Source organism: Haliotis rufescens, unplaced genomic scaffold (assembly GCF_023055435.1).
Source record: "Haliotis rufescens isolate VD_foot unplaced genomic scaffold, xgHalRufe1.0.p SCAF_17, whole genome shotgun sequence".
Classification (NCBI taxonomy): domain Eukaryota; kingdom Metazoa; phylum Mollusca; class Gastropoda; order Lepetellida; family Haliotidae; genus Haliotis; species Haliotis rufescens.
The window spans coordinates 4,011,164-4,032,016 of NW_025963857.1; the positions used below are offsets into that span (position 1 = coordinate 4,011,164).

The following is a 20,853-nucleotide window of genomic DNA, read 5'->3' on the forward strand; positions in this document are numbered from 1 at the left end:
CTATGCTTGTCTCCCTGTGGGGATTACAGGTAGTATTGGCCCAATCACCTATGCTTGTTTCCCTTCTGGGGATTATGGCTAGAATTGGCTTAATAACCTATGCTTGTCTTCCTCTGGGGATTACGGTTAGAATTGGAAGCAACATTCACTCACTCACTAAAGGTTTACCTAAATATTTAAATAAATAAATACTTTTATCTTGATAGCGTGTCTTACTTGCGTTTGGGTCCCAGAAATCCTCCGGCAAATATCTATCTGCGTTTCTCTCGTGGGTGTGGTCTGGTATGCTCACTCCCGACATTCAGTTTGCTTAGAGTGAGTATTTTTTGCGCCGCGTTTAGCAATATACCAGCAATATCACGGCGAGGGAAAACAAAAATGGGCTTCACACATTGTACCCATGTGGGGAATCGAACCCGGGTCTTCGGCGTAACGAGCGAACACTTTGACCACTAGGCTACCCCCCGCCCCAGTTTGCTCAGAGGGTTACAAGGTTCGATAGACCTGGTGGCACTTGTCCGACATAACAATTAACATTCACACTGCCAGTCATCTCGCGTTCAGAGAAGGAAGTCAACACATTCTTTGATACATCTTTCATATGCGTCCGATTCTCAACATACAGGCTGGAATTCAGTCACTCCTGAGCCACACTCCTCGTGTTGGTCCTTGCTTACTAGTTTGGTAATTACGTACTTTTCCGTGTTTACCTTAGAAGCCAAACGGTAATCGAGTTACCGTTACTCCTAAATCGATATAAGTAATTTCTACCATTTTCTGGGTTGTGATCTTTCAATCTATCTGCTAAAACACATCTAACAAGTATCAAACGGCTGCTTATATCGGCTGGTGCCACAACCCTTCCTCGACTTACGACCGCCTCCGTGGTCTAGTGGTAGAGCGTCCGCCCGGAGAGCGGAAGGTCCGGGGTTCGATCCCCGGCCGCGTCATACCAAAAGACGTTTAAAGATGGTACTTGTTGTTACCCTGTCTGACACTCGGCATTAAGGGGCTAAATCAAGGACTAGTCGGCTTGGCGTCAGTATACTGTGTCTGAGTGGGGTATTCATGTTAAACTGCGGCATGGTATCTCAGTGAGCTGGCACTATAAATCGGCATCAGTCCGGACTAGTACAAGCATCCACACAAACACACACATACACGTCGCTATATAAGTGCAATAATTTTGGACGCGACGTTAAACCTCATTTCACCTCACCTCACCTCACCTCACCTCACCTCACCTCACCTCACCTCACCTCACCTCACCTCACCTCACCTCACCTCACCTCACTCGACTTTAACTCTCACTTTACGTCATCACAGCCAAATACAACTATTTACTTCCGGGTTATCGTGGAACTTTCTGTGTCCATCATTTACCGAATCTGACAGAACAGTCGAAAAAAGTGTCAGGACTTATTATAACAGTAACTCATTACTTTAATTTCTAGAAGGTATATTTACCTTATAACAAAATGCTTCGATGTGCTTTCCTATAAATTGTTTTCTTTATTAAGATACTTTTTAAGTGAAAGATTTCGAATACTTTGGAAAGAATATCCAGCACTGGTATTTATCCTTCGTCTATCCTAGTCACGATGTGACTGAAATACTGCCGATGTGACTTTAAATGTCAACTCACGCACTCAACCTTATTCTATCAAAACACCTGTCGGTTACCATAAGAACGCTCCCCGAAAACCACTAAAATCTGCCTTTTGACATATCATTACAAACCGTCTATATTTTGTGTTTTTTAAACTCAAAATATGCCAGTGTTAATCAGAACAGTTGAAAAAATAATATTCATTAAAATAAACAGAAAGAGTTTTGTTCATGTCTCAATTACGTAGATCTAGAGGACCAAAGTCCTTATCATGACCCGTCCTGTGTATCTCCCTACCTCCCAGCTGTCAGGAATGTACCGTTAGCACTGCCCAGTGCCGTCAGCCCTACCCCAATGGGAATAATTGCAGAAGCTTTGCCAAGCATCCTTTCACCCCATGTCTGAAACAAAGTTTGGAAAACCATCATCAGTATGAGAAAAGGTTGTACCTTCAGACGTAAATCAGGTACAGGAAGTATTTGTCAAGTGTCCTGTTTCAAAGACATTGCACTTTTCAGCTTACAAGCGTATTCTGACGTGTTTTCTTTTTGTTTGGTTTTGGTTATATGTATTTATTATTTAATCCCGCTTGTTGAGTGGGTTTGTGTTAGTTTGGTTAGTTAAGCACGTTCTTCCATCGTTCTTCCACGTTATGGCACCACCTCTTCACTTCACGCGGAACCTCTCGACACTTTCCGGGAACCTGTCGTAATTTCACGGAATTACCCGAAAGTACCTGAATGCTATCTGGCACACTTACCACGGCTATGGCCTCGGATGAGAGCATCTCGTGTTTCGTCATTACCGTGAAGTATGACGTCACCACGAGCATGTAGATTACCATTACCAGTGGTATGACGAATTTCACAAGTCGTGGTAAATTTCTGAAGAAAAACATTTGGCATTAATCTAAAGCTATGTTTCTATCGTCCTCTGAAGGCTGTTCGGGGTTAGAAGAAGCGCAGGTTAGTGGTCGGCTACCTAAAGTTTGCAGAGTTACCTACCTTGGGGGTTTCTTCACACCTCTAGTCACGTGGTTGACGTTGGACCTGTAAGTATTAGGTACAATGAAAGAGCAGCTATGAGATATCGTGTCAAACAAAAGAAGGAAATACGACAAATCTGATGAAATCAAGACATGTTTCAAATTGATTTATACTGTCATTTTTTCGGTGACAGAAAATCTGCTGTGGTATTTTTGTGTGTTTTAACCCATCAAGAGTGACACGCACACAATCAAAAGACGAAGAGACCATTATTGACCACTTGTTTTTATCAGGACATTGTCTATGAGCAGGTTGGTGGCCAAAGATGAGTTGTCACCATATGTGTTCGGTCCTTACCTATATCACGTAGAAAATCAGTTTGTTCAACGATTCGCTCATGTTCATGTATTAGAAGAAGTCATGATGGAAACCTCTGAAGTCATTCTTTTTAACTCATTTTGCACATTTCGTCGCCTGAGAACCATAATATCCTATGTCCACTTTAACAAGTTTTGAGTAAATTATATTTTCAAATTTGAAATTCTGTATAATATTAGGGGCGGTCGGGTAGCCAAGTGGTTAAAGCGTTCGTTCGTCACGCCGAAGACCCGGGTTCGAATCCCATAATGGGTACAATGTGTGAAGCCCATTCCTGGTGTTCCCCGCCGTGATAATGCTGGAATATTGCTAAAAGCGGCGTAAAACCAAACTCACTCACTCACTGTATAATATTAACTTATTAACGATATGCATATATTTCACATTTAACAAACAATTATAACATAATTGATATATTTTTGACGCAAAAGTAAATAACTCTCTTCTCCTTTACAGATAAATGTTATTTTTATGTAAGAGTACCAAAAAAGAAAGGACGTTTTGTTTTTAGATCCATACGTTTCTATTTCCATTAGTAAACCCAATCTGCGTATTGTGATTATTCTCGACCACGGTTTTCACCCAACGGAGAGATCACATACTTGAGACAGTAACTGTAATGAAGTCATCACCTTTTAATTCAGTATTTCAGGTGACAGGTCACAAAAATCACTCCCAATGGTCACATTCTACAGTTGATAAATGATAACCAAAATGATTTGGAACTATGTGGTCCTATCTCCTTATCATGTGATCTGTGTCAAGAATTTGATTGGACACGTGGACATGTCTCAGTAACTTATGATTTCTTTGGGCATGGAATCACTGGAAAAATACTTTCCAGCAACAGGGTTTCATGAAATGTTAGAAAAGCACCAATTTGGAAAGGAAATGCAAAAACATCATTTTGGGTCAAATGTGGACATAGGACTTTCTGGTTCTCAGGCGACGATTTAGTTCGCAAAAGGCGACTAACGGGATCTGTTGGTCAGGCTTGCTGACTCAGTTGATTGCACGTCATCGTATCCCCACTGTGTAAATCGATGCTCATGATGTCAATCACTGGATTGCATGTCCCCGATACAATTATTTACAGACATACAGTTGGACTATTGCTCAGTGTGGCATTAAATAACAAACAAAGTACTACATTTGGTGTTGAAAGTGTTGAAAGTCTACCAAATTTTCTTTGAAATGACCCGCCATAACGGGATTTCTGAAGGTTTTTATCTCATTGCCTTAACGAAGCGGACCTTGTGTGCCCAAAAGAGTCCTTGTCATACATTGCCCTTCGTGAGAGAGATGATTCCAATGAAACATACCAGCCACCGTACGCCCAGAGACCGTTGAATATGGCGAAGGTAATTGATGTCGGGTTGTCCGTGGTACCCTCAAAGCCCCCCTGCAGGATCGTGTAATGACCTTTAACAAAATGTTGTTGTGAGGCTCAACATCAGCTCAAGGCCTTTGTCCCCTCTACCCGCAGCCCAGACAGCGAATTTGACATCTCACAGTCAACGATGCCTGGTGGAACCCACCAAGAACGGAGAATATGGAGACTCCCCCAATATGCATTGATACTCAGATTGAAAAAAGGACTGCGCTCCCAATGGAAAAACCAGGGCCCCTTTTTCCGCAAAGCGATCGTTGCGCTACGACAATCGTAAGTCTATGTTAGAGTATGGGAGTTACGATCACCTTAGTGCTACTATCGCTTTGTGGAACGGACCCCAGGCACTCTACTGATCTGCGCTAAGATATCAGGAGGTACCAAACCGAGGACAGTGGGACGACTGTATATTCTGGATGCAAGCGAGACAATTCAAAAACGCGATCCGCATATGTCTCATGTTTTGATAATCATTAATCTTGCCAATCACATTGATGTCAAATATTGTTAGTTCTTCTTTGTTGTTTAACGCCTCACCCAGCAATATTCCAGCTATATGACGGCGGTCTGTGAATAATAGAGTCTGGGTCAGACAATCCAGTGATTGACATTATGAGCATCGATCCACGCAAATGGGAAACGATGACATGAATCAACCAAGTCAGCGAGCCTGACCACCCGATCACTTACGACAACCATTGTCGCCTCTTACGGCAAGCATGGGTTGCTGGGGACCTATTCTAACCCAATTCTTTGCGGGTAGTAGTAGTAGTCCGTTGTGATGGCGTTTGTGTTGTTACCCTGGAAGAGTCTGGTGATGCCGAGGATGATGACAACAGCCAACGCCGTCACTTTCCCAACAGTCGCCAGAATTTGCACCTGCGAGGCAAGCTTGTTGCTGAGGCCGTTCAGCAGAGCCAGGGAAACTGTGTAGAGAGAAAGCGATGCAGTTATAGAACACATACATCTATCGGTATGATCACTGTTGAACTTTAGATCTGAAAACACAAGTCCATCCATCAGAATACTGGGGTTTTACAGATCACTATTGTTTATTGTCAAGAATCATATTTGGCAGAAACAGACACAAAAATTATGTCTGGTGCAATTCCCTATTTCCCTCTGTTTTTACGTGAATAATTGACGTGCCTTTACATGTGTTTGTGACGGGTGCCAACGGTTGGACAGGATAGGCCCACCTCTTTCGCGAACATCTGGTATAATCACTATTTGATAGTGATTCATAAACATATGTTCATGGCTATAATTTACTTTCCTTTACAAATTGAACTCGAATTAAAATGGAATTAATAAAAGTTTAAGTCATGCCAATTGGGGATTAGCACTGTATAGTAGAAACAACAGCTGTCTCTAAGCCACAGAAAATTTCAACCTAGAAACATTTCAATTTAAGGTCATGTCATTTGAAAATGAATGCTCTGAGACGTCCTTGGTCACCGTTCCCTTGAACGCTCCGTGATGATGTTACTTACTTGACCTGGTTATCTGCTCATCGTGCGTGTTTCACAAAACGTCCTCATGTAGTCCTAATGTAGGTCAGTTATGTCTTGTAGATACGCGTTTTAGGTGTAGAGGTGTGACACTATCCGTAAGTTTATCAAACTAGATGAAGCTTTGTTGCACTAAAGAAAGTTGCATGCCACTATATCTATGTGTCCAGCTCAAGTATGTAGTTGCAGCCCACTAAAGGTAGTTACGTGACACTAGAAGTAGTTACGTGACACTAGAAGTATTTACATGTCACGAGAAGTATTTTACGTGACACTAGAAGTAGTTGTAAGACACTGGAGGTAGTTGTAGGACAATATGGGTAGCTATGTGACACCAGAGGTAGTTAAGTGACACTAGAGATAGCTACGTGACACTAGAAGTAGTTACGTGACACTAGAAGTAGTTACGTGACACTAGAATTAGTTAAGTGACACTATAGATAGCTACCTGAAACTAGAAGTAGTTAAGTGACACTAGAGGTAGCTACGTGACACTAGAAGTAGCTACGTGATATTATAAGTAGTTACCGGACAATAGAAGTAATTACGGGACACTAAAAGTAGCTACGTGACACTAGAAGTACTTACGGGACACTAGAGGTAGCTAAGTGACACTAGAGGTAGCTACGTGACACAAGAAGTACTTAAGGGACACTAGAAGTAGTTACGGGACACTAGAGGTAGCTACGTGACACAAGAAGTACTTACGGGACACTAGAAATACTTACGGGACACTAGAAGTAGTTACGGGACACTAGAAGTACTTACGGGACACTAGAGGTAGCTACGTGACACTAGAAGTAGTTACGGGACACTAGAAGTAGTTACGGGACACTAGAGGTAGCTAAGTGACACTAGAGGTAGCTACGTGAAACTAGAAGTACTTACGGGACACTAGAAGTAGTTACGACCACTAGAAGTACTTACGGGACACTAAAAGTAGCTACGTGACACTAGAAGTACTTACGGGACACTAGAGGTAGCTAAGTGACACTAGAGATAGCTACGTGACACAAGAAGTACTTACGGGACACTAGAAGTACTTACGGGACACTAGAGGTACTTACGGGACACTAGAGGTAGCTACGTGACACAAGAAGTACTTACGGGATACTAGAAGTACTTACGGGACACTAGAAGTACTTACGGGACACTAGAAGTAGTTACGGGACACTAGAAGTACTTACGGGACACTAGAGGTAGCTACGTGACACTAGAAGTAGTTACGGGTCACTAGAAGTACTTACGGGACACTAGAAGTAGCTACGTGACACTAGAAGTACTTACGGGACACTAGAAGTAGTTACGGGACACTAGAGGTACTTACGGGACACTAAGAGTAGCTACGTGACACTAGGGGTAGCTACGTGACACAAGAAGTACTTACGGGACACTAGAGGTACTTACGGGACACTAGAAGTAGTTACGGGACACTAGAAGTACTTACAGGACACTAGAGGTAGCTACGTGACACTAGAAGTACTTACGGGACAGTAGAAGTACTTACGGGACACTTGAAGTACTTACGTGACACTAGAAGTAGCTACGTGACACTAGAAGTACTTACGGGACACTAGAAGTAGTTACGGGACACTAGGAGTACTTACGGGACACTAGGAGTACTTACGGGACACTAGAAGTAGCTACGTGACACTAGAAGTAGTTACGGGACACTAGAAGTAGTTACGGGACACTAGAAGTAGCTACGGGACACTAGAAGTAGTTACGGGACACTAGAAGTAGTTACGGGACACTAGAAGTAGCTATGTGACACTAGAAGTAGTTATGGGACACTAGAAGTAGTTACGGGACACTAGAAGTAGCTACGTGACGCTAGAAGTAGCTACGTGACACTAGAAGTAGTTACGGGACACTAGACGTAGTAACGGGACACTTGAGGTAGTTACAGGACACTAGAGGTAGTAGTGTCAAACTACAACACCAAAATGAGAAACAGAGTCTGGACATATCCCTGACGTCATCACTAGCCTTGCTACACGTGACCGTGCACGTGGTCGACATATCACTACCTGGACATCGCGAGCATCATCCCTTACTCAATGAATGGGTTCGTTTAATTATCTTTTAAACTCAATATTGTTATTAAGATAAGGTCAGACAACTCACACAATACAACAAAAGACATCATCTGTTTCCGATATAGACGCCTTGCCCCCGTGCCTCCTACAGTAGGTGTGCGCCTTTAAGTCAATCAATCAAGATAACCAGGTCAGGCTGAAGGTTAACCATTCAGTCTCATTTCATCAGTGACAAACTTGTCTGGGTATCCAGAGTAAAAAGAAAGAGAGCTTTACACAGGGGCTTTTTCCTGAGTGTGTGGGGGTAGTGAAGAAACACTCGGACAGGCTGCTGGGCGTATGAGGTCCGTGGTCGTCATGACGAGGCCACAAAAACATACACATTCCTTCTGCGATGGATTCAAACCCTTGACAGGAGTTATGATAGGTCAGTTTACACTTGACTATTATATAAACAACACGAGTAGTAACGAAGATATCTGTATATTTATCATGGTTTTTTCCTAACATTTTTATTTTTTTTATTATATTTTCCAAATCTTTTCATGTTTTTATTCAAGGTGCTCAAGTGATTTGATGCACTTCGCGGGATAAGACCCGTTTTATTATAATATAGATCTTAATTATCAATAAGATCGCCTTGACTGGGCGCCGCCCTTTTGTTTGAAGCCAAATGCATGTGATATGAGAGATGGAATCTGATTGGTCAATAGGAGGGACATAGAAGGGTTTAAACTCGTAATAGCCACTGGTGGCGCTACGATTGAGCCTGGAAATTCCAGCTTAGTTCGGCAAGACTGGCAACTGGACATTTATAGTGAGTTAACGCCCTTGCCTCGGGAAGATACATTCTGGACTTAATCACCGTTTGGAAAGAGCGCTCGATGATAGCCTTTCCATGTTGAGCTCGTGTGGCCTAGATCCCGCGGTACATACACAACACGTGTACATGTGTGGGACTGTTAAAGTTATGTCATGAGATATTGCTCACCTGTTATAAAACTAAGATAAACCCGATGACCCGATTCACATCCACGCAGGGCATAGGGTCTTACAGGGCATAGGGTCATATCTTGTAGCAATGTACTTGCGGTATAATGTGCGTTGAGGCTACTGTGTTCCCGATGCTGCTGATGGTACAAGATGGTGAACCTCAGGATGAGGACTGGTTAGACTTTCAGCTGCTATGTAATCTCTATCAGGATTCTTATGCAAGCAGTATACAATGAATTCTGTTTGAACGAAATCAGATAGGGAGAAATGTTTCCTATAACAAGGCACAATGTAAAGTATCACAAGGGGCACCCAGTCATCTAAGGCGCCACAATCCGCTGTCCAGAGTTGCGTCCCTCAAGAAACCAGAAACCTATGGTCGTGGGTTCGAATCCCGTTTCGCCACAATTATGTTTCTAGGTTTGTCATCACCATACCCGTGCTCATGGGTTTCACCAAAGCGGTAAACGTCAAAGACCTGCATCACTTCATGCGTTCCTCCCAAATCAAGCTTACACGTCGTGATGTTACTGGAATACTGTTCAAAGCGGCGTTAGACTCAACTCACTCACTCACTTACTTTCATAAACGTTGTCCCCTTCACACGAAGTTCATTAGAAGCCGAGTGTGTTTGAGTGATAATATACATAAATTTAAAACATAACTGAGTTAGGGGTGTTCGTGTTCAAATCTCTGTCAGTAATGAGTGAGTAAGTTTGGTTTAAACCCGATTTCAGTGATACAGCACGACATGTCAGCTTATTGTGGGAGGAAATTCCAAAGGGACCCGAATCAGCGTTTTCTACTGTTGCTGACTGAGAAGGATCATAATCACTCTATAACTTTCTCACATAAATCTCTATTAAGAGCGATGACACCAGGTGGGGCCAAACGCGAGGAAGGCCAACTGTCGCTACGTCTTAACGACCGCCTACGGCCAAGAAATGACATTGGAAACTGATTTTTAAAGAAAATATAAAACGTTAACGCTGAAGAATAATCAATCTCGATTATCCGCCGAAACAGATTGCATTGGGCAAAAAGGCAAAATAGGTTTGAAACTTGAATGGATAACTGACAATCAGTGATGACACCAGATGTTCGTGAAAAGGGAAATGTCCTGCCCTCCCGGTAGCACCTGTCACTCACACATTTGCACAAAAAATGTAAGTGTTTGTTGCTTGAGGCCGCACAACAGTACAAAATCGAGTCTTGACCAGACAGTCAAGTGATGAACCAGACTATCCGATGACACGATATCGTTAAACTGATGTTTTTGAAACCTTAAAACTATCAGGTCATTTTGAATATACGTTTTCTGTTTACACGTGCAGAGATTCTGCTGCTTATGGGAAAAGATATAAGAAATAGATGTTTTGCAACACAGTCGGAGGGTGGAGGGTGGAGGGGGGTGTGTGTGGGGGTGGGGGGTGGGGGGTGGGGGTTCAAGTAATTATAAAACATCAGCGCCAGAGACTAATCAGTCTTGATTATTTGCCGAAACAGATTCCAAGTGCACAAATAAATATGACAATTAATGCAGGAAGGATCCGTTGGCTGTGGAGCATCACGGATTTCAAGTGTCGATGACCTCTGTCAATGTCAGTTATGCCACAGCATTGGAACATTGGACTTACATAACGTGTGTGTGTGTGTGTGTGTGTGTGCCTGCTTGTACTAGCCCGGACGAATGCCAGTTTTATCGTGCTAACCGCAGTTTAACATGGATACCCACTCAGACAAAGTCTACTGATTTTGAGCCGACCAGTCCCTGTTTAGCCCCTTAATGCCGAGCGCCAGACAGGGTAACACGCACCACTTTAATGTCTTTTGGTATGACGCGGCTGGCGATTGAACCACCGACCTTCCGCTCTCCGGGCGGACCTCTATCCACTACACCATAGTCACACAGTTTTTAGCCTAGTATGCAGACTCCAATTTAGACGCTCTCAACTTTAATGGCATGTACAGTGATGCCTTGTTTTGAAGATGTGCGGCACGATTTCATAGATCTACCGACAACTCATCTTCCCATGACAAGGGCGTTAACTGACTATAAACTGGAACTGGAATTTTATAGTCAGTTAACGCCCTTGCCTCGGGAAGATGGACCACATTCTATTAGGCATTGTGTATTCAATCGTATTTACATATTTACATTGCTTTTAATATGAACTTACCAAGTGCAAGAATTGCCAGAGACTTTCGGATCTTGTCAGAGGGCCCACATCCGTCGTAGATAAAGTCGGCGGTGTAGTCGGCGAATGCGGCACAGAAGACAGCCGTTCCGACTGGTTCTGCAGCTGCGATGCGCATCCAGCAGTAGACGAAGGCTGTGACAGGCCCGAACGCTTCCGAGATGTAGGCATACTCCACGCCCTCTTTCCGGACAGACTCGCGAAGTTCCGTAAAACACAGAGCAGCTGGAAATGTAGAGGAAATACTATGTCCGCTATTTCCGTCATAGTGAAACCACTTTAGGCAGGACCCTGATAACGTTGATGTTACTTCATTAACTCATTCCATAGTTTTGGAATTCTGGCGATTTCACCACCCATATACCATAGTGGCTTTGTACTGTGTTGCGAAAGTATTGAAATATAATTGACCACATTTAAAATTAATTGTTCTCCGTAGGCAGAATAAATTCCTGACGTCAATCCCAGGGAATAATCAGTTTCCATTTTCTGCCGAAACAGATTCCATTGCGTGTATGAGGCAAAATATGCTTGTGCAAAAAGGCTTTATGCAATTTGTTTAGGTCATAGATTTATATTGAATATATTTGACGTGAAACACGTCAGAGTGTCATACTGACCCATCGTGCTGAAGACGCCACACGCCGCCCAGATGACCAGGGACATGGCGATGGAGCCCGACCCCTCCAGAACGCCCTTGGGGGAGGTGAAAATACCAGGACCTGCAATGTCAATAAATATCATGATTCATCTGGGCGATCGTTTGTCTTCACTTCAGCGATCAGTTAAAAGGTTAATTTGGTATCCTTTTGTCTCTTCTGATATTTACGCTGTCTTACTTCACTATACAGTAAACTACGGTTATAACGAACACGCTTATAACGAACTGACGGATATAACGAACTACTTTTTTGGTCCCGATAATTAGCTGTATTATGCTGTATATATGCTTATAACGAACTACGGTTATAACGAACTAAACTTAGTAGTCCCTTTGAGTTCGTTATAACCGTACTTTACTGTATTTCATTAAGCAGGCACTGACTAAATGCGTTTTACGATTATTGCTGTGAATGCCAAAGGGTATACCTTGAAAACAGATTTAGAAATATAACTGTATGTGTTAGGGGGGTAAAGATAATTCCAGGTATATATTTGAAACGTTATAATAATTGTTATTTTAATATGATGGGGACCTACGTAAATACTTCGAGTTATCCGAGGTTTGACATAACCGAAATGCATAAAGAAGGACCACGCAGGGACCAAACCTTTACTTCGAGGCAAACGTAAGTTCGACACATTGACACAATGGTTTTATTTGTTTGTTTATTTATTGTTTAACGCCGCACTCAGCAATATTCCACCTATATGACGGCGGTCTGTAAATAATCGAAACAAACAATCCAGTGATTGATATCATGAGCATCGATCCACGAAAATGGGATACGATGACATGCATCAACCAAGTCAGTGAGCCTGACCACCCGATCCCGTTAGTCGCCTTTTACAGCAAACATGGGTTCCTGAAGACCTATTCTAACCCGGATCTTCACGGGTTTGACACAGTGGTGTGTGACTGTGATAGAATATAATACATCTATGTATTTTTAATTTACATAACTTTTCTCGTCGTTATTTTTTATAGTTTGATAAGGAGCCAGTTTAGCAACACAGGTCCATCAAGACAGCGTCACTAGGCGTGAGTTGCACTTTAATAAGTAGCCAGCAGTGAGCATAGTCTTGCATCCAATGTGTAGACAACGCAGTGGGCATGCTACGTGTTAGTGGCAATGTCACTGTAACATGCACATCAGGACCCACGATGAAGCCACACATTGCTGCAAACACGTGTTTATGTTGCGCATGTCAAACAAATATGCGAAGAGTTGCTTGTTGTCTTAAGCCTCATGTTTCAGCTATATGACGGCGGTTTGTAAATAATCGAGTCTGGACCAGACAACCAAGTGATTGACATGATGAGCATCGATCTACCAAGATCTAGCAATCAACCAAGTCAGCGCGTCTTACCACCCGAACCTGAGACACGCATAGGTGGCTGGGGACCTACATTCTTTCCCAGAATTCCCTTAAAATACCCGATGAAAATACTTTGAGTGTCACATTTACATATTTGAAAAAGTTTCACATTTAGTGGAATATTTCACATTCTTGGAAGTATTGACATTTTGATTTTGACAATTTTGATATAATGAAACGTTTGAAAGTAAACGTTTAGTTTGCAATGGTTTAAGTTAATTTTCCCAAAGAAAATAGTATAAAACTTGTTTAACTCACTTGTTTCACATTTACACATTTCACAATATTTTCACATTCTCCGAAATATTGCCACGTGTTGCGGGAAACGATTTTTGCCTATTATTAACTAAAGCTACATTTAACTAAAGATATATTTTTCATTACTATAGGGAGTTAACTTTATGGAAATATTTGAACAAACTGAAAAATCTAACTTTTTACATTTTCACATTTTCACATTTTAGTGAAGAGCTGTAGACACGTGATATGGGAAAATGGTTTTTGCCTTTTTCAAAAAGCTATGCCCAGATTTTAAATAAACTAAATTAAATTCAACGTTTATTTCACATTGCTTTTGGGACTTTGTTTTACAGTTGTTGCACATTTTCCACATGGATAGACATATTGACGAGAAACGATACTTGCTTATTTGAAAAGTATTATCATGTAATGCCGGCATCGTGGCGCAGAAAGGGGCCGTCAGGTAGCCAAGTGGTTAAAGCGTTCGCTCGTCACGCCGAAGACCCGGGTTCGATTCCCGACATGGGTACAATGTGTGAAGCCCATTTCTGGTGTCCCCAGCCGTGATATTGCTGGAATATTGCTAGAAGCGGGGTAAAACCATACTCACTCACACACTCATAAAATAAGAAATAATCGTCACAATTTTGGTTCTTGAACACTTTCACTGCACTATACCAGATAGACACATTTTTTTATGGATAACAACTTCTTTAATACTGTGAAAAGCGACGTTTCGGTATAGATCCTTATACCGTTGTCAAGCAAGACTGAATGAGGGACATAGTACAGAAGATATATAGTAGGTGGAGGATTAACAGTTATCCATAAAAATTGTGTCTATCTTGTCATCCGTCAACTTCTAAGTAACTTCAAACAATGCACTATACAGCTCGGCAATTGTCTTGGACCCCCACGTCAGTTACACGCTGCAAGTATACGTCATGATGACAGAGCACAGATACACATGACACATGACACGTGTCACATGACGTGTAAATTCAGGAAACTCATGTGATGTCATGTAGTGTTTGCGTTCGAAGGAGGTATCGCCCCGATATCAACACAATGAGTGAGCGTGTGAGTTGGGTTTAACGCCGCTTTTAACAGTATTCCAGTTATATCGTGGCTTGTCAGCTTAATGTTGGAGAAAAGCGCGAACTGATGCAGGTCTCAGACGTTTACCACTTTGGTGAAACCCACGAGCACGGGTATGGTGCTGACAAACCTAGAAACATAATCGGGGCGAACCGGGATTCGAACCCACAATCATAGGTTTCCGGCGTGCCCAAGGGACGCAGTTCTGCAAGGCGAAAACGAGGCGCCTTAGACGACTGCCCCCGCCCCCGCCCCCCAACATCAATACAGCGTAGGATGACCTTGTAGGCGACTTAAGACTCCTTGACATGACGGTTGCTAGTTTTTTAAGGATAGTGTTTAAGGTTAGTTTAACCTGTTTCATGCATTTTTATGCTTGACTTTGCTCCTAATGTTAAACATCAGTAGTGCCAATATCAGACGTTACTCGGTCTCTAGCACTGTCAGTATGTAGCCCCGAGTCGTTAACATTGCATTTATACGACTGCGTTATTTTTAGATTAAATTTTTTTGCAGCATACGTGAAAACACATTTTCGTAAGTTGACCTCGGATTGTGAAGGACTTGTCAAGCTTTGTAGACTTAAGAAGTAGAAATACTGTTATGCAAAAGATAAGACGACTTTGATATTAATACAGATCCCATTTAAAGGATGTCTCATGCATAAAGGCACCATTTGGGTTTTTTTCACTTCGCCTTGGCCAATATTTTTGTTCTGTCAATTTCATACAATTCTCTTTTTCATCCATCAAACGACATTTTTTTGCATACGCATGGGTGTTCTTGGTACTTAGCACATTCTGTTTATCAGAGGATATGACATGTATTCCAACATTCAATGCTGTGTTGAACTGAATATGCCAAACAGTCGAATGCTAGTTACGTTGTTATTGTGCGTTCTGGATGTGACAGGGGCGGTGGAGTAGCCTAGTTTGTTGAAGCGTCCGCTCGTCGCACCGAAGACCTGGATTCGATTCCCAACATGCGTACAATGTGTGAAGCCTATCTCTGGTATCCACCACCGTCATATTGCTCGAATTCTTCAAAAGCGGCCTAAAACCATACGTCCTAAAACCATACGTTCGAACGTCAAACGCATTCGCATCATATATTTGATATTTGTCTCGTGTTTGTTGTAGACGTTGGATTCTCATTCACCAAAAGGTTGAACTGTGTATCGCACGGGTTGCCCAGTCGTCTAAGGCGCCGCGATTCGCTGTGCAGAGTTGCGTCCCTTGGGCACGCCAGAAACCTATGATTGTTGGTTCGAATCCCGGTTCGCCCCGATTTTGTTCCTAGGTTTGTCAGCACCATACCCGTGCTCGTGGGTTTCACCGAAGTGGTAAACGTCTGAGACCTGCATCACTTCGAGCTTTCCTCCCACATTAAGCTGACACGCCTCGATATAACTGGAATACTGTTAAAAGCGGCGTTAAACCAAACGCACACACTTAACTGTGTATTGCAGGACGTCTACACAAGCTTTATGGATCTTCACGAGCAGTCCAGTCTGGCTCTGTTGAAGTCAGTAGTGCTTTCATACAACTTCACGAAGGGTTGTCTAGTACGGTTCATTTAGTATTCATTAAAACGCCATACATCACCTGAAATCCCTGTCATATCATATGTGGGGTACCCTTATCTCGAGCTAGCTCGCGTAACTCCAGGCCTTTTATCAATAAACACGACCTCGGACCAGAGTAATTGATAAAGCCATAGCTTAAAAAACACGTACTATAGAAAGTCATTGTAAAACCTACACACGTGATAAAAGCATGCAGAGCGCCCCACACTAGAGGCTGCAGTTCCCATGGAATATAGTCAGCATGGACGATCTTTATTTATTAATATCTGCACAATTATATCTTTTTATTCAAACTCACGTCGTCACGACCTCTAATAAAGTATTGGGAATGTAGCATGTAGCAGACATGAGGAAAGTCATACTCAAGTTTGTAAAGGTCAAGCTCAAAACAAACTTTTCATTTTCTGGAATGAATTGTAGGGTAGGTGGGATTGGGTTTGTGAATTAATAACCTGTGCTTTTATCAGGCAATGTTTGTTTTTGATTTTACCGAAAGTGAATAAATGTTGTTTAACGCCGCAGTCAGCAATATTCCGACGTTAACACGGCGGCCTGTAAGTAATTTACAACCGCAAACCATTGACTGAAAGCACCAGCAGCGATCAACGCAATGGAAGTAGGTGCACCGGATCAACGGACCATCGGACCAACCGATCCCATCTTCAGCCAGCCCTAAGGACACGCGTGCTGTGTGGATGGCATGGTCCCCAGAGTGTATTGACTAGGCAGGTTTGAATAAGCGCCAGAGTTATAAATCACAAAGTATATAATTTCCAATATGTAAACTTGAAATGATGACGTTATTTGGTCCAAATGTGCTTCTTGTCTGTCACAAAATAGAATCTTTGAGACCTGTAAAGAACAAGGTATCGTGGCGCTACGGAATCCGCTCACCTATAAGAGTCTGCGCTATCAGGGAGCCACCGTAGATGAGGCCGATTTCCTTCAGGTCACTACCCCCTCCGTCAGCAGGGGCGTTAGGTTTGAGGGTAAAATCCACGTGCTTGTGTCCTGGGCCACCTTTGCCTGCCCCTCCCTCATCCCCAGACTCCGGTGTCACCCACACGTCTGTCAAGCGGTTTGGTTCTCGCCATGACACCCGACGTTTCACGGTGGCTACGTACAAAGGCAAAACACAGGTATTGACTGGAATAGGAGGACTCGTGATTGGATGACGAGGAAAACCTGACGATCATTTTTAAAGCAATTGGATGAACCAATAGGAAATATAATTGAAACAAATAGACACCAGGAGTGTGTGTGTGTGTGTGTGTGTGTGTGTGTGTGTGTGTGTGTGTGTGTGTGTGTGTGTGTGTGTGTGTGTGTGTGTGTGTGTGTGTGTGTGTGGTCATTATACATACATACATACATACATACATACATACATACATACATACATACATACATACATACATACATACATACATACATACTTACATACATACTTACATACATACATGCATACATATATACATACATGATAAGCACACAGGGAAATGCATAGAACAGGAAGCGAACATAAGGAAATGCATAGAAAAGGATGCGTACATTAGGAAATGCTTAGAACAGAATCAGCACATAGGGAAATGCATATAACAAGATGAATACATAAGGAAATGCTTAGAACAGGACGAGCACATAGGAAAATGCATATAACAGGATGAATACACAGGGAAATGCATAGAACAGGATGAGCACATAGGGAAATGCATAGAACAAGATGAATACATAAGGAAATGCTTAGAACAGGGTGAATATATAAGGAAATGTATAGAACAGGGTGAGTACGTAGGGAAATGAATAGAACAGGATGAGTACATAGGGAAATGCATAGAACAGGATGACTATATGGGGAAATGCATAGAAAAGGATGAGTACATAGGGAAATGCATAGAAAAGGATGAGTACATAGGGAAATGCATAGAACAGGATGACTATATGGGGAAATACATAGAACAGGATGAGTACATAGGGAAATGCATAGAAAAGGATGAGTACATAGGGAAATGCATAGAACAGGATGACTATATGGGGAAATACATAGAACAGGATGAGTACATAGGGAAATGCATAGAACAGGATGACTATATGGGGAAATGCATAGAACAGGATGAGTACATAGGGAAATGCATAGAACAGGATAAGTACATAGGGAAATGCAAAGAACAGGATGAGAACATAGGGAAATGCATAGAACAGGACGAGCACATAGGAAAATGCATAGAACAGGATGAATACATAGGGAAATGCATAGAACAGGATGAGCACATAGGGAAATGCATAGAACAGGATGACTATATGGGGAAATGCATAGAACAGGATGAGTACATAGGGAAATGCATAGAACAGGATAAGTACATAGGGAAATGCAAAGAACAGGATGAGAACATGGGGAAATGCATAGAACAGGACGAGCACATAGGAAAATGCATAGAACAGGATGAATACATAGGGAAATGCATAGAACAGGATGAGCACATAGGGAAATGCATAGAACAGGATGAATGCATTGCGAAATGCATAGAACAGGATGCGTGCATAGGGCAATGCTTACGAAATGTTTATATAGGGGAAATGCATAGAACAGGATGGTACACAGGGAAATGCATAGAACGAGATGAATACCAGTACACAGGGAAATGCATAGAACAAAATGTTTATATAGGGGAAATGTATAGAACAGGATTGGTACACAGGGAAATGCATAGAAGGAGATGGATAAATAAGGGAAATGCATAGAACGGGATGAGTTCATAGGGAAATGCATAGAACAGATCTAGAGTGAGTACACAGGGAAATGCATAGAACGAAATGTTTATATACGGGAAATGCATAGAACGAAATGAGTACATAGGGAAATGCATAGAACAGGATGAATATATGTGGAAATGTATAGAACAGGGTGAGTACGTAGGGAAATGCATAGAACGAGATGCATACATAGGGGAAATGCATAGAACAGGATAAATACACAAGAAAATGCATAGAACGAGATGCATATATAGGGGAAATGCATAGAACAAAATGGGTACATAAGGAAATGCATAGAACAGGCTGCGTATAAAAATGAAGAAAACTGGATGAGTGCAAGAAGAGGTTGCGTACAATATAGAATATACAATATAGAATATACAATGTAGAATATACAATATAGATGCATCAATATAGAAAGCATGATATTATATTTGATCAATGCACAAAATGTGACATTAAACGTACGTGATGCCTAAAACATAATAGACAACCTATTAAACAGTACAATGTACAATATTTCTTTGCACACCTAACGACGTAGATCATGTCATTGTAGAGAAGGCAACATGTGGTTTCTGTTGGTTTGTTTTGTTGTACTTTAAGATAAAATATGTAGGACGTTGTTTTCTGTCCTCAATCTGAAACTATTGTAGTGGCTTTAAATTTGATTAAATAGTTTTGTTGTGATTTAGAAATCCCTATAAACATCATGTTGTGCTTATACTGAAGCAGCAACCAGACATGAGACGTAGTATTGAAGGCCCCATGCAATATTCAAAACCGGAATAAATATATCGTCACCTTATCGCCAAAATGTTTATCAGAAATATTGCCATGTGACATGGAATCTACGAGGTCAAACAGTCGAGACACGTGTATCTAATTTTATTGGAAATTCGGCTGGTGTATTCTCACGAAATGACTTAATCAGTTCTAATTCAAGTTTACTAAATGGCGTTGAGACTACAAGAATAACGGCGTATCTCCAACTTACCCCCAGAGCTGGTCATGTTAATGAATGTGGCGTGTGAGAGATAGGTTCGCCGTTTATCTCATTGTCCCTTATCATTTATCATACCTTTCTATGTCACTTGTCACCAAATATGTCCTTTTGGGCCTTGGTGGGAAACAAATATGTCCCCTCATTTGGTTGGTTGATGCAACGTGTGCGCGTGCCCACGCGCAGTTATGTTTGGTATCGGTGCTCTGGTTGGTTGATGCAGTTTAAACGCATGCTCACGTGCCGGTGTGGCCTCGGACTTTTTGTGGATGTGATCACGGGATGTGTTCAAAACAGTTTTTAGTTCCTCCGAACCAGCGAGTGAATTCTTCTGTAACCAGTGTCTGATACAACCGTCTCAAGGAGGGGAGGGGACACCTGCGCTACTAGTGGAAGTTAGAGACAGGACTTGTTATCATTGCTTTATTAGATTTGAAGTTTTTAACACACTCCTTCATAATGTTCTCGTTAAACATTTTTATTCGATTTAAAACTTCATATAAACTCTTTTGATTAGAAATTGTTATTGTTTCATCCGCCCGTCTCGTGCAAGTGGGGATACAGTTTTTTGGGGAAAAGGGCGTTGAAAACAAATATCAAAAAGATTTAGTTATATATTCATATGGAACACTCGAAGGGACATTTTCGCGTTGTCACCCTTACAAAAGCACGCAAAATGTATCCAAATAAACCAAAGCGCGACAACGCAACGTTTTGACCAATTGTTGCATTGTCGTGTTATCGCATTGTTGCCCTTTGAATAATAGTTTTGGTGTTTATCAAAGAGACAACGCGACAGTTCTCAAGGTCAAAATATGCTCGCTCACAAATATAACGAGTCAAAAAGGCGTGACAATGTTCGACATTATTGATAAGCCTATGCTAGTACAGTGCTACCCAATAGTCGCATGTGTACATATCAAAATGATCGCCCATTGTTCTGTCAAGATTCCTAATGTATTACAAAGGGATATTTTCGAATAGAATCTGTTTCCCATGCACTAGCAGAGTGTACCAAAGTGAAACCCATAT

General features: G+C 41.9%; 1 protein-coding gene across 1 annotated transcript in view; it reads right to left on the bottom strand.

Annotated features, from left to right (window-relative positions):
- LOC124119648 (b(0,+)-type amino acid transporter 1-like) overlaps positions 1–19,928 on the bottom strand; it is a 30,336-nt gene extending 10,408 nt beyond the window's left edge. The window contains exons 1-9 of the mRNA XM_048397430.1: positions 19,816–19,928; positions 16,962–17,183; positions 11,725–11,826; positions 11,087–11,329; positions 5,164–5,289; positions 4,296–4,395; positions 2,614–2,658; positions 2,370–2,493; positions 1,907–2,010 (exon numbers count right to left, since the gene is read on the bottom strand). Of these exons, the coding sequence (XP_048253387.1) occupies positions 1,907–2,010; positions 2,370–2,493; positions 2,614–2,658; positions 4,296–4,395; positions 5,164–5,289; positions 11,087–11,329; positions 11,725–11,826; positions 16,962–17,183; positions 19,816–19,831 (1,082 nt within the window). The 5' untranslated portion in view covers positions 19,832–19,928. The remainder of the gene's footprint in view (positions 1–1,906; positions 2,011–2,369; positions 2,494–2,613; positions 2,659–4,295; positions 4,396–5,163; positions 5,290–11,086; positions 11,330–11,724; positions 11,827–16,961; positions 17,184–19,815) is intronic.
- Between the last annotated feature and the right edge of the window lie 925 nt (positions 19,929–20,853).